Source organism: Varanus komodoensis, unplaced genomic scaffold, assembly GCF_004798865.1.
Source record: "Varanus komodoensis strain SLA01 unplaced genomic scaffold, ASM479886v1 scaffold1, whole genome shotgun sequence".
Taxonomy (NCBI): Eukaryota; Metazoa; Chordata; class Lepidosauria; order Squamata; family Varanidae; genus Varanus; species Varanus komodoensis.
In genome coordinates, this window is record NW_025335268.1 from 75,289,208 (window position 1) to 75,302,408 (window position 13,201).

The 13,201-nt window shown below is 67.4% G+C and overlaps 1 protein-coding gene across 1 annotated transcript in view; it reads right to left on the reverse strand.

The window, feature by feature from the left end:
- Positions 1 to 13,201, reverse strand: part of LOC123023726 — a 29,062-nt gene that overhangs the window by 10,500 nt on the left and 5,361 nt on the right. The window contains exons 3-6 of the mRNA XM_044430677.1: positions 6,231 to 6,496; positions 5,716 to 5,730; positions 5,030 to 5,175; positions 1,098 to 2,020 (exon numbers count right to left, since the gene is read on the reverse strand). Of these exons, the coding sequence (XP_044286612.1) occupies positions 1,098 to 2,020; positions 5,030 to 5,175; positions 5,716 to 5,730; positions 6,231 to 6,496 (1,350 nt within the window). The remainder of the gene's footprint in view (positions 1 to 1,097; positions 2,021 to 5,029; positions 5,176 to 5,715; positions 5,731 to 6,230; positions 6,497 to 13,201) is intronic.

Below are 13,201 nucleotides of genomic sequence, written 5' to 3' on the forward strand. Positions count from 1 at the left end.
AAGGAAGGAAGGAAGATCCCCCCACGAGCGGGAAGGGGGCCCCTTGGGCAGCTCTTGCCAGCTCAGCAGGTACCTTCCCAGTCAGTGGGAGCGCAGTCTCGGGGGACCGACCATCTTGGGGCGCATCTGGGCCTGGAGCAGGCCCGGGCAACAAGGCAGGTGGCCTCCTCCTGGCAAAAGCACAGCCCCACTGGTTCTGGGTGCCAGCAGGGAAGCCCCGGGACAGCCGGCCCGGCCAAGCAGAAGGGCCATGGGCCCTGCCCAAGCAGGCGGAGCATGTGCCCCAGCGGGGCAGGAAGGCTGCGCCCATGCGACCAGGTGCGCTGGATGAGCGAGCACACGGAAGCGGGAGCTGGCAAACTGTGCGGACCTGGAGAGTGGAGACGTCAGGGCGAGTTTGGTGTTCAGAATAATGGGGAGGGGGATGTTTTTCTCCCTCTCCCATAACACTCGAACCCAGACTGATCCCACGAAGCTGCCTGGAGGGAGGTCTGGGGCAGGGAAAAGGAAGCACCTCTTCACCCCACCTGCAGTGGGAGTATGGAAGCCGCTGCCACCGGAAGTGGCACTGGCCACCAATCTGGATGGCTTTGAAGAGGGACTGGAGAGGTCCAAGAGGGAGGCGGCCATCTGTGGCCACGAGTCTTGCTGGCCAGGGGCTCCCTCCTTGTGTTGAGGGCGGGGGAGGCCCAGGCGAGGGCGCCTGCTGGGGTGGCGTCTGGACTCTGGAGTGGAGACCCGCAGCCGCCCCTTTGCTCAGCAGGGGAGGGAGGCCTGGCACGGAAGGCGACCTTCGCCAGCGTCTCGAAGGCCGCAGCGGCTCAGGCACCGGTCCCCAGCCCTCCCGGGCATCTCGCTTTGCCTCAGCGAAAGCCGCTGCAGCTCGGGGGCCCCGCTGCCCCCGCAGACACAGGCACGCGTTGGGCAGCAGGCCGGCTTTATTTCAGATATGGCTGCTCTATCATATGCTGTGATTGTCAGGTAGTTCTACACGATCCCGCGGAGGACGGAGCAAGCGAGCGTCCATCCGTCCGTCCGTCCGTCCGTCCCCACGGTGCGGGGAGCGGCAGCGGTGCGGCGAGGGCCCGTGGCTCTACGCGCCGGACCGCGACTTTGCCCGGGGCCACTTGCTGGCCCAGCCTTGCTCCGCGCTGCTGCCGTAATAGGTGCCGGATATGATGGTTTGCTTTCGCCGCTTGGGTTTCTGGCGTGGGGCCGGCAGGGGGGGCCGCGAGGTCGTGGCGCTGGTGGCGCCGGTGGCGCTGGTGGTGCTGGTGGTGGCGCTGGTGGTGGTGGGTGGCGCAGGTGTGGCCTCGGGGTGGGAATGGGCCCAGTTCTCCATCTGCTGGACCTCTGCCATGGACGCGGGCTGCTTCCCCACCAGCACCACGTGCCGCAGCACCGCTCTGGGCGTCAGCTTGGGCTGGGGCGCGGTGTGAAGGTCAGGCTGCAGCTGGCTGGGCGAGTGCAGCAGCGCCGGGGGCTGCGGCTGGACGGGGAGCGGCTGCGGTGTCGGTCTGGAGGATGCCGCCGTCTGCGTCACCGCTGGGGGTGGCACCAGGGTCACCGGTTCTGGCTGGACGGGGAGCGGCTGCGGTGTCGGTTCGGAGGATGCCGCCGTCTGCGACGCCGTCACCGCGGGGAGCGGCACCAGGGTCACCGGCTGCGGCTGGACGGCCGGTGGGCTCGTGGTCCCCCTGGATGCTGGCTGCGCCGCGCTCGACGGCTGGGCTGTTGCCTGCGTCTGCGTGGGCAGGCTGGAGGCGGGCGTCTGCGTCTGGGGCGTTGGCTCAGACAGCACCACTGGCGGCGGCGCAGCCTCGGAGGTGGGCGGAGGGGTGCTCTTCGCGAGGGGCTCTTCCCTCGTGTAGCCCTGGATCCAGTCGTAGAAGACCTGGGTGGACGTGTACACGCCCGGCTTCTGGGCGCGCGCACAGCCCTGGCCCCAGCTGGTGATGCCGACCACCCAGTAGCGCTCGGAGCGCTCCTCCCGGCACATGAGCGGCCCGCCACTGTCGCCCTGCAGCGCGAGGGGAGAGAAGCACAGCGTCAGGGCCGGCGGAGCTGGAAGGGCCACCAAGGCCGTCGCCCCCCCCCCCCCCGCTGGCGCCGGACACCCATTTACAGACAGAAACAGAGCGAAGCAGAAGGGCTCGCGGGCCCTCTGGTCCGACCCCGGCTCCAGCCGGCTCCACTCGCGACATGCCTGCCACGTGCGATTTGCACCCTCCCACTCAGGGCTGCCCAGTTTCTCCTTGAGTGCCTCCAGTGGGGGGGGGCCCCCCCCCCCCCCCGGGCTGCTGGTCCCCCTGCCGCGTTCCTCTGATGGGGAGGAAGCTCTTCCTGATGCCCAGCCTGGATCCGGGTTGTCGTAGCTTGAATGGATTATCCCACGTCCTGCACTCTGGGATCAGAAGGAAGAGACCTTGGCCTTCCTCTTTGGGACAGCCTTTGAGGGACTTCTGCAGGGATGCCATGTCCCCCCTCAGCCTTTTCTTCCCAGCGCTGAACATGCCCAGTTCTCCCAGTCCCTCCTCACAGGGCAGCGTTTCCAACCCCTGGGTCATCCTCGTTGCCCTCCCGTGGACCCTTCCTAATTTTCCTGCCTCTTTCTTCAACTGGACACAGGACTCGAGACGGGGCCTGACCAGTGCGGCATAAAGGGGAGCTGGTACGTCGCGTGATTTGGAAGTGGCCCTTCCATCGATTCTCTCTCAAACAGCATCGGGCATTTTGCAGCCGCCTCACCCTGCGGACTCGTCCTCCGCCTGTGAGCTACGGCAGCTCCAGGACCCCCCCTCTTGCGGCATCGTTGAGCCAGGGGTTCCCCATCTCGTACGGATGCATTTGGCTTCTTTTTCCTGGTGCAGAACTTGGCATTTGTCCCGACTAAATTTCATTTCATGGTTTTCAGCCCAGCACTACAACCTGTCAAGATCACCTGGGACCTTCTCTCCGTCTTCCTGAATATTAGCTGCCCCACCTGCGGAGCTGGCCCTCGCTCCAGCCGCTCCTCACCCAAATCAAAATCGTTAACCAGCGTGGGGGAGAGCGCCGGCCGGCCCGGCCCCGCCGGCGCTTCCCTTGCTGCCCCTCCCCAGCTGGAGATGGTGCCCCGACAAGCAGCCGTTGAGTCCAGCTCTGCGGCCGACTGTGGATCCGGAAGCTGGACTTGTGTCTTCCCGCTCCTTCTGCTCTTCTTCAACAGGTTGTATCCTTCAGTTGTTGAATTCCGGTCATGGGAGTCGTCCCACCAAGTTCCAGGTTTGCCTTGCATGCCACAGTCGCCCTCCTGCGTTACGGGTTCAAGTCCGGGCTGTTCATTTCCCATACTCGGTGCACGACTATACAGACGCGAGAGACCACATGCTCCGCAGTTTCTTCCTGCAGTTGCTGGAAGACCATCTGAGGAGCGGCTCTCCGTGTCGTGGTGCATCAGCCTTTGCCTGTTGTTACGCCCGGGCGAGCTCCCCCTCCCCCTCTAGGATCCCACTGAAAGCCCCCGACAAACTTCTCACGCTGAGCCCAAACACCTTCCTTCCAGGCCTCGTAAGGGGCAACACTTCCCGGGCCAACAGCCCATCCTCCAGGAAGCGTGGCCCATGGCCCCAGAATCCAAATCTCTCGCAGCAGCACTGCCTTCCTAGCCAGACCTTCACCTGGAGATTTTTCTTTCCCTGCCTGTTCGTCTTCCAAGAACTGGAAAGATCGGAGAGAAAACTATCTGGGCGCCACGGTTCTCGACGTTCCCCCCATAGCGTCAAAGTCCGGTGTGGTTTCTTCAGCGCTTCGCTCGGCAGCGTCACCTGTTCCCCGAAGGAGGGCCGCCTGAGCCTCGGCATCCCTTCAGCTGGGTCTCTGGTCTGTCCTCCAGGGAGACCGCACACCCGACGAGCCCACGGGCCGTTCCGACATGCGCGTGTCCTCCCCACGCAGCAGGGGTCTCCGGCACGAGCACCCCACCCTTCGCCGCTTGCTCCCGCAGGCCTCGGAGTCCTCGCTGACGCCGAGCTGACCTCCAGCCTCCTGCTCCGTGTGGCACGGAGAGACCACGGCTCCGCCACAGCAGGCCGCCCTCCGTCGCATCCCCGGGTGGCTGACGGCGGCCGGAGGGAGCCTCTGCCTCCACCGCCCTGGAGTGGCTTCTCGTTCTCCTGCACCAGCGGGCGCCCTTTCCAAGGAGCTCACTCCTCTTCATTTCCGCTTCCCCAGGCTTCTCCTCCCCGGCCTCGGCTCGCCGCTGCTCCTCTCGTTTCCGTTCCGCTCTGAGTGGCCGCAGTCCTATCACTCCGTCTAAAAACTCTGCATCTTCTCTCCTTCCCTTGCAGGGTGGGGGCACTCGCTGCTCCGGCGCTCCCACCTGTCCCTCTGTCAGGGCTAGTGGCTTGCCCGGGTTGCGTGTGCGGGCCAAGCTGGCCTCAGGCAGGGGAACAGGCACGGCAGCCGGCGCAGGTCGCCACCCGGGGAGCCCACGGGGCCCGTTCCTTCTGCTACCTGCTCGATTCCACCTTGTGCTCCTGCTGTGACCCCAGTCCCTTCTCCTGTGGCTCCCGGAGGGTGACAGCCCAGTCCCACCAGGAAACGGGGGGTGTGGCCAGGAAGAAAACAAAGGGGGGGGTGAGAAGAAAAGGTTCGGGGCCTCCCTCTTGCCCTCCTTGCCCACCTCTGCTCTCCCTTCTCGCTGGCCCCCTGGCGCTCGCCTGCCTGCGCTCCGGGCTCCCTAGACCACTGGGCAGCTTCCCCCGCTGGCTCGGGACCAGGCGTCCAGCCCAGGCCCGCTTGCCCCTCGCCCGCAGGCAGCCCCGGCCGCCCGGCTTCCTCCGGGGCGTCACTGGCCCCCCACCTTCGCCCCTGCGGCCCTGAGCGCTGGCCACACCTTCCCCGCGAGCCGCGGCAGGGGCCCTCAGCGAAGGGGCGACAGGACGTGCGACGCAGGGCCTCCAGCTCCCGGCACCCACGGGAACAGACCTCCGGCATTCCTGCGCAAGCCCCGGGGGTCGCAGGAGCGGGCGGTGCCCAGGCCACGCACCTGGCAGGTGTCGATGCCTCCCCCCTCAAAGCCGGCGCACAGGTGGTTGGCGGTGATGCTGCCGAAGTACCAGTTGCTGCCGTTGCACCTGTCCGTGGGGATGAGGTCCACCTTGGCCTCCTTCAGGATGTCCGACGGGGCCTTTGCTGCAAAGGAAAGAGGAGCCCCCCGGCTAGACACCCCCCGCCGTCTGCGGAGCCCCCGTTACTTTCCTCCCTGTACCCACATTCCCTCATCCTCAGGTCCCCCCAGGAATTAGCTGGCCCTCCCTGTGGGGGGAGTAATGCTCGGAAAGCAGTGGAGCCTTGGCCACGCTGCCTGGGGCTGATGGGAGTCGCAACCCATCCTTTCCAAGCGGCGTCTCTGCTCCCCCAGCATTTCAGCAGACAGGCGTCTAGAGCAAAACCGCAGCAGCAGCGCAGCCTGCACCGACCTGGGTGGAGGCACTGGGGGGCGGGGGGCTGGGGGGGACGTGGCACGGGGCTGACAGGTGTGGCCCCTGGCTTGGATGCAGAGTCCCCGGGAAGGGGCTTTGCGAGGGGCAACGTGGCCACCGGACCGGCTTCCCGTGGGGGTTTGCAGAGCAGACCCGGAGGCTGGGCTAGTCTTGCACGATGCGTTTAATCACCAGCCTTTAAAAAGTTATTTTTCCTGGAGTTCTGCACCCTGCCAAGTGTGGGGGGCACGCCTCAGGATGGCGGCTGGGAATAAGCGGGCCCCCTCTCCTCCTCCCGTTTCCCCCATTTTTTCCGAGGGGCCTGTGGATCTGCCTCCTTGGGCAGGACGGCTTCCTGCAGCGGGTGGGCCGGCTGCTCAGCAGCTGCGTGGATCCCGTGGATTTTCCACTTTCCGTCATGTCACAGTAGCGTGGTTAAAGGAAGAGGCAAACAATTGAAAAGCAACGCATCAAGGTGTGCCTTTTCCCCTGCCATTGCCTGAAGCAGGAAAATACGCCCTGGGGAGGGAAGTTGGGGGGGGGGCGATTCTGCATGTACAGAACTACAAATTTGCACGCATGCATTCGCTCAGGGCCGATTCTGCCAGTGGGCAGATACTGGGCGCGAGGCGGCCGACAGCGCCGGCGGAGCCTGCGCGCCCCCGAAGCCCCTCTGGGGTCCAGACCGGCAGCGCCTGGGAGACGCCCTCCTCCCACGCGCGGCCCCTGCCCTGCGCACGCCGGGCGCCCCCCGCAGGCCCTCACATTTCTCCTGCGTGAAGCCCCAGCCCGCGATGTAGCAGTGGGCCATGGCGGAGACGGGCACGGCGGGGTCCGGCAGGCAGGCGGGCTGGATGTAGTCGTTGCACAGCACCGGGTCGTCCAGCTCGATGAGGGCGATGTCGTTGCCCTGCCGCTGCGGCTGGTAGCGCTCGTGCTCCACCACCCGCTTGAGGAAGCGCACCTCCGCGTCGGGGCCCGGCCGGGACAGCTCGGCCGCCCCCAGCACCAGCTCCCAGTTCGCCAGGTACCTGCAGGGGGAGGCATGGGCTGGGCCGGCGCCCTCGCTGGGCCTCGCCCGCCCCAACCCCGCCGAGGTGCCCGAGCCCCCGGGGGACCGAGTCGTGGGCCCTCGGCCTGGCGCGCTGCCCGCGTCCCAGGCGAGTTCGGCGGGCCGTTCACACGGACGAGCTGCACCCGGGACCGGCCTTTGGCCCAGGGGGTGGATGCTCAGCGGGAGCCCCCGCCCGGTTTTGGGGACTCCCCCCCCCCCCCGCACAGCACAGCTCGCTCCACTCAGCGGGATCTCTCTGCATCCACACCCCGTTCAAGGGCTGGAGGGGCCGCGGAGCAGTGCAGCGCCCCGAGCTCAGCCTGTGCTGGAGAGCTCCCAGCAGGCTCTGGGGACGCAAGCGCTTTGCCCATGCACAGAGGCATGCTGCACACGCCCTCCCTGGGTGCAGCCAAGGGCACCCAGGACTAGGGCAGGGGCCAGGGTGCGACTCCCACCTCCATCAATCCCGGGTAAGGAACTTCCCTTTCCTGCTTAGAATAATAGAATCCTAGAACAGCCGAGTTGGAAGGGGCCACGGAGGCCATCAAGCCCACCCCCTGCTGTTGAAGGATACCAGTTTGCACCACTCCACTCAGGGGGCTGCCCAGGTTCTTTGTAAATGTCCCCAGTGGGGGAGAGCCCCCCCGCCCCGGGCAGCTGGTCCCACTGCCGCATTGCTCTGGCAGTGAGGAAGCTCTTCCTGATGTCCAGCCTGAATCTGGGCTGTCGCAGCTTGACTGGATCATTCTGCGTCCTGCACTCTGGCGTCAGCTTGGGAGGGACTGCAACAGCCCTTCACCTGGTGCGAGTAAAGGGGTGCACCTGGAGCGCAGCTTCCTCTGCACTAGGAGCAAACTTCCTCAGGTGTGATAGAGGCCAGCTCCCCCTTGCCCCCCGGAGGCTTCCCTCCCGCTCGAGGACGGGGCAGGGCCTGGATCCTGGCTCACAGGCCCCGGGAGCCCCCCCCCCCCCCCCCCCCCCTGGCCCTTAAACCAAGGGGGCCCCCGGGGGGTCCCCCCGCGCCGATGAGCGAGCCGCCGCAGGTGTGCTGGTAGCCCAGCCGGAAGGGCGTCCGGATGCTCACCATCCAGGGCCAGGCCCCCGGCAGGGTGTCCACGCTGCCCGCCATCTGCAGGCTGTGGCTGGAGGCCAGGGGGCGCCGCCCGCAGATCCCGCTGCAAACGGGGCGGCCGTCAGTGCTCGGCAGGCCGGGCAGATCCCGCTTGCGCCGCACGGCCGAGGCGAGCCACAGAGCGGCATGGGGCATGCGCCACTCTCGCTCGCTGAACCGGCCGAGGGGGCAGCCCCTCTGCGCCTCGGGCACTCGTGGCCACCGGAGGAGCTGCCCGGACACCAGCACAAAATGGCGGCTGAAGTGCGCTGGGCCCGAAGCCGCAGCCTCGCTCCCTGTGCAGCCCCAGCGAAGGTCCTTTCGGGTGTCCACGGGCAAGGGGGCCGGGCCGGCTGTCCAGTCGGCCCAGCCAGGGGCCGGAGAGGGTCCCCGGGAGGGAGACGGCCTGTGGCCTGCAGTGGAGACACCACGAGTGTCCCCCCTCGGCATCAGCGTGTGGCAGAAGAGGCCAGTCGGGAGCTGACGGCCCTGCCAGCACCTCGGGTTCTGCCCGTCTTTCCCGACCTCCTCTGTGCAGCCTTTCCGCATCGCATCCCTCAGGCTACCAGAACTGTACTGCTGTGAAGCACCTGCCACAATCTGGTGTTGCTTTGCAGCTTCTGAGCTGAATATGTATGTCTTCAGGGATTTCTGGAAGGAACTTGTGCTTTTGGAGCCACACGGGTAGAAGGCCTGGGTGAGCCTGTGGCCGGCGCTGGCCAGTTGGCAGGGCCACACCTGCAAGGAGTCGCCTTCCCTGCACATCTGTGCCCTGGGTGCGTGCCTCCCAGGGCAACAGGTAAACCTGGCAGAGTGGGCAAGTGGTGGAACTCCAACAGTGCCCCGCAGCCTCCTTCCGGCTCCCTGGGATCCAATTTCCCACGGCACCTGCGCAGCGTGCTGCTGGGGCACCTGGGGAGCAGGACGCGCCACTCACCTGCATCTGTCATCTGTGGCGTCCAGAGGCCGGAGGGTGACGAGGGCCAGAAGCGGGAGCAGCGCCCTCGCCATCTCCTTGCGATTTCCGCCTCCTGCTCTCTGGCCGCCTGACATCACAGAAGGGGTTCTGCGTGACATCACACTGCACCGCCCACAGTTCTCCCGGGTCTCTGCGGCCCCGTGGGCGATGCCCGGTGCGGCTCCTCAGGCTGCTCCGGAGCACAGAGGCCGCAGGACAACAGGGGCCGGCCTTCGCAGCCCACCCCCTTGCTCCCATGGAGTTCCACCTCGGGGCTGCCATCCCAGCGCACCCCTTCCCAGCCCGGTGCCCTTCCGGCAGGCCGCACCCCCACACCCATAATTCCCAGCCCGCGGCCACGCTGGCCTGGAATTAAGGAAGCTGCAGGGCGATGCATCCGAAGGGCACCGGGTCGGGGAAGGCTGTCCGGAAGCCTGAGCTCGTGGGGGGGGGGTGCAGAACGTCGGCCCTCCGCCACGAGGACCCAGCGCGACTCCCCGGCAGCCTCAGGCAAGCCCCTGCCGCTTGCCAGCTGTTCCGCAGCGCCCGCCGTGGGGAGGGCTAAGCGGGGCTTCAAGGCGGCACCAGGACGGGCGCTGACGCATCCCGAGCTCAGCAATCCGGGCGAGTGGCCCCGCTCAGCCGGGCTGGGCCTCCAGGCCCATGGAGGGCAGCCCCTGGGGGGCCGCTCGACTCACGCTAATGTGCGGGTGGGGGAGCCACATGCACCAGCCGGTGGATCCGTTGTCCCACTCGCGGGAACTGCCCTTCAGGGGGCGGGAAGAGGGGCGGGCGGCGGTGCAGGAGCCCGCCGTGACGCCCAGGCGGAGACCGCAAGGCGCCGCTCGGTCTGGTGCCGTGTGAAGGGCTTGGTGGAAGGGCGGCGATTTGCGCTTGGGCCGTGCTGGAAAGCCGGGCCTACCGCCTGCAAACGGAGGATGCCGGGGGAAGGCGCCAGGAGCGAGGGCCCGCCGGCCCGCCGGCGGTCCTGTGCCAGCGGCTTCCCGGTCCCGAGGGGTCGCCGGGTCGCCCGCCGCAGCATGGACAGCAGAGTCGGGCAGCACCCTCAAAATGGGCGCACTCAGTCTGGCACCGGGTTCATGGGCAGCGTCGGCTTCCATGGAGGCCCGGAGGATGCCGGGCGGCAGCTGCCGGGGGTGCGAAGGAGGGCTCGTTCTCTGGGGTGGCTGGCTAGTGCGGCTGCAGAGGGACCGGGCCTGGAATGTGAAGCGGGACTGGGGGGCCGGGGCAGGTGGGCCGAGCTGAGGCACTGCGTGGAGAGAAGCGGCTGGCTGCCCAGGTGGGGCACCTGAGACGCACAGCTGGCGGGAGGCTCTCAGGCTCAGGTGAGGCGGCCCCAGCTCTCCACCCTGCGACAGGTGCGCTGCCAGCAGGGAAGGGGCCCCGACTGGAGGATCCTCATGGGGGAAGAGGCGGTTCTCTGCAGAGGGACCCTCTTACAGGGCCGGGGCCGGGCGGGGAATACTCCGTTGGGTCCCTCAGACTGCGCAGGACAACAGAGCGCACTTTCCGGTCAACAGAGCACACCTGGCAAGGGAAACGGGCCGTGGCTTTGGAATGTGTGGCGGAGCCACCCCAGCTGCTGCTGGCAGCAAACCTGAAGCGCCACCGATGCCCCTTTGAAGACACACCCAGACAGTCCTTTGGAAAGTGCCCTTGCCTGTGTCTTGAGTGTGTGTGTGTGCGCGCGCGCGCGCATGAGCACCGCCCACTGGTCCATCCTGCCCAGCCTTCTGCTTGCACAGCGGCCAACCGGCTGCCCAGAGGATCTCGCGAGCGGGGCAGGGGGTGGCAGCCCCGTGCCCATGCCTCCCCGCGCCTGCTCCTGACCCACGCGGCCCAGCGCCAGGACGGGTGGCACTGGAGCTGCTCCCACAGGAGCTGCTCCGGTCCAGCCGCCACGGCATCCTGCAGACGTGAATGCCAGTGTTCAGTGGTGCCCGTGTGGAGCCCTTTGCTCTGCCGAGTCCCCCACGGATCGGGTCCCCCTCTGGGGGTTCCAGTGTTCTGGGAGCGGGAGAACAACGCCCCCTCACCACGTCCTCTGCAGCTGGCAGCATCCTGCGCGGTTTCCCCATCCCTCCCCTTCCTCACCCTTTTCCGGAGCCAGGCCGCCCCACACGCGCTTGGGCCTTTCCCGCTGGGATTCGCTCCAGCCCCCTTGGCCAGCCGAGGACCATGCGGTCCCAGCAGGGACGGGCGCTCTCGCGGGGCGGCCAGGCGCCTCGGCCGTTCCCACCCGCCCCGGATGACCCCCAGCGGAGCAGCGGCTGTGTGCGTTCTCGTCGCAGCCACCCCACTTCCTTGCCCGCCTGCAGCACCCCCACTTCGATTCTCCTGGCGACAGTTCCCCTCTCCCCCGCCCTCAGCCGTGCCCCGGCACCTGTGGCCGGACCTGCACCCCCTCCCCCCGTGACTGGCCTGCTGTGCCCCACCTTGAGTGTCACATCCCCCCCCAGGAGAGACCGTGAAAGCTGGCTTGGAATGACGTGACTGAATTAAAGAAATAAAATTTCCTAGTGCATTCCGAAGAATTCCCCTTGGTTTGGGTGCCCCGGCGGATAATGAGTGTAACTCCCCAGGGAGCCATGAAGACACCCAGCCATGCGGGGCCTCTGCCCGACGGACCCCCCCCCCCCCCCCCCGGGCCCCCCCCCCCCCCCTTCCCCCGGCGTCCCCCCCCCCGGCTTCCCGCCCAGCACCCTGGATCACGCCTGACGCACCAGCGCCCTTCGCCCCTCCGGCCGTCCCCCGGGCTTTGCCCCTTCCCTCCCTCTCCGTCCGGCTCGGCACAGCCGCTGGGCATCATCCCTGAGCACCGGAGCTCAGCGCCTGCCCTTCCACCAACACTCTTGCTCGGTGAAGCCCTCGGGTCTCCCTGGAGCGACTCCCTGGTCCATTCAGCCCAGCCTTCGGAGAACCCGTGTGGGGGTGGCCCCTGGCAGGCCAAACCGGCGACCGCTGGGATTGGGGCAGCGCTGCTCTGGGGGAGGGGCTCCCTGCCGCACTGCTGTCTCGCCACCTAATCGCAGCAGCGTCTCGGCGGGGGAGACCCAAAAGAGGCCGGGGTGCCGCATGCAGGCTGCGGGCAGCACCTCACCGGCACATCCGCAGGAGGATTTGACGCACAAACACCTTTCGTCACTGTTGGGCCCGGACACCCGGTTTCCCAGCCCACTGTACCGAAAAACAGCGTCCTCTCCCCCGCCGGAGCAGGGCTGCGGCTGCTGCGGAGGGCAGCCCTTGGCCTTGGCCGAGGGGCCGAGGCGGAGGCAGGCGTGCCCAGAGGCAGAGGCTCCAGCTGGGAACGAGTTCCCCCAGCCAACTGGCCGCAACGCAGCCGGCCCTGCGCGCCTCACATGGATTCCCAGGGCTGCGGCCTGGGTCTTGCTCGGCGCCTCCACCCCGCAGCGCTCGGGCCACCCAAGGAACAAACCAGACGAAGGCAGAGAGGCTGGTCACCTGTGTACTTTCCCGCCACGCCTGCGTGTAACACGGCTGCCCGGCCAGGGTGCCGCCGCTCCGTCCTGTGTTCTCAGGGAAATCCCATCCCGACAGCTCCAGAGAAGACCAGCCGCTGTGGGCAGCTCGCCGGTGCTTCCTGCCGCTTCAGTCAGGCGTTCTCCGAAATCAGGGAACGTCCTGGGCACCAGCCGAGCGGGATGGCAGCCACGGCGCTCAGGATGCAAGAAGGGGAGGCGGGCGGCCCTTGCGCTCCACGGCCTTTTGGGGACCTGGCTGCTTGCGGGCAGCCTGACAGTGAGACCGGGGGACATGGGGGGTGCACCGTCGGCATGGACTCTCTACTTGGGGGGCTGCCAGAGTTCTGCTCGAGGAGGGGCTCGCTGGCGGAGAGGAAAGGCGTGTGGCCCTGGAAAACGCTTGGAAGACTTCTGCCGGAGAGTGGCCACTGGGGATTGCACCGGCGGGCCCCGGCCTCCGGGGGCACCAGCTGCAGTTGGCTGGACCTCTGGAGGAGGAGGGGGGTACTGCAGGGGGACAGAGTTGTGCAGGGACCGGGAAGGAGGAGGCTGGCTCTTCCAGGCTTGGCTCTTTTTTTGGGAGATGTATGGGGACTCCCGAGCATTCTCTGGACGAGCTTGTGCGCGCTTCAGTGGGGCACCCGTGGCAAAGTAGATGTCTCGGAACTCCCACGATCTGTATGCCATCCCCCCTTCCCTTGAGGAGATGGGCAGGCTCTGCGGGGGGGTGCCTGTCCCTGGGGGGATGTACGGTGGCTCCCGAGGGGCCGGCATGGACTCCCGTGGCAGGTATGGGCGCTGAATGAAGGGTCTTTGCTCTGGGAGAGTGTAGGGGTGCTCAGGAGGGACCTGTGTCCCTGGGGGGATGTATGGGGGTGCGAGACGACCACCTGAGGACTCTGGGGGGATGTACGGGTGCTCCAGAGTGACTGGTGTCCCTGGGGGGATGTAGGGCTGCTCCGAGGGAGTCGGCAGGGGCTCTGGGGGTGTATATGGGCGCTCCAGAGGGACCAGGGTCTCTGGGGGAGAGTATGGGAGCTCCGGGGGAGTGAACAGGGGCTCTGGGGGGGTATAGGGCTGCTCGATGGGGAGCGTGTTCTCTGGGGGGGT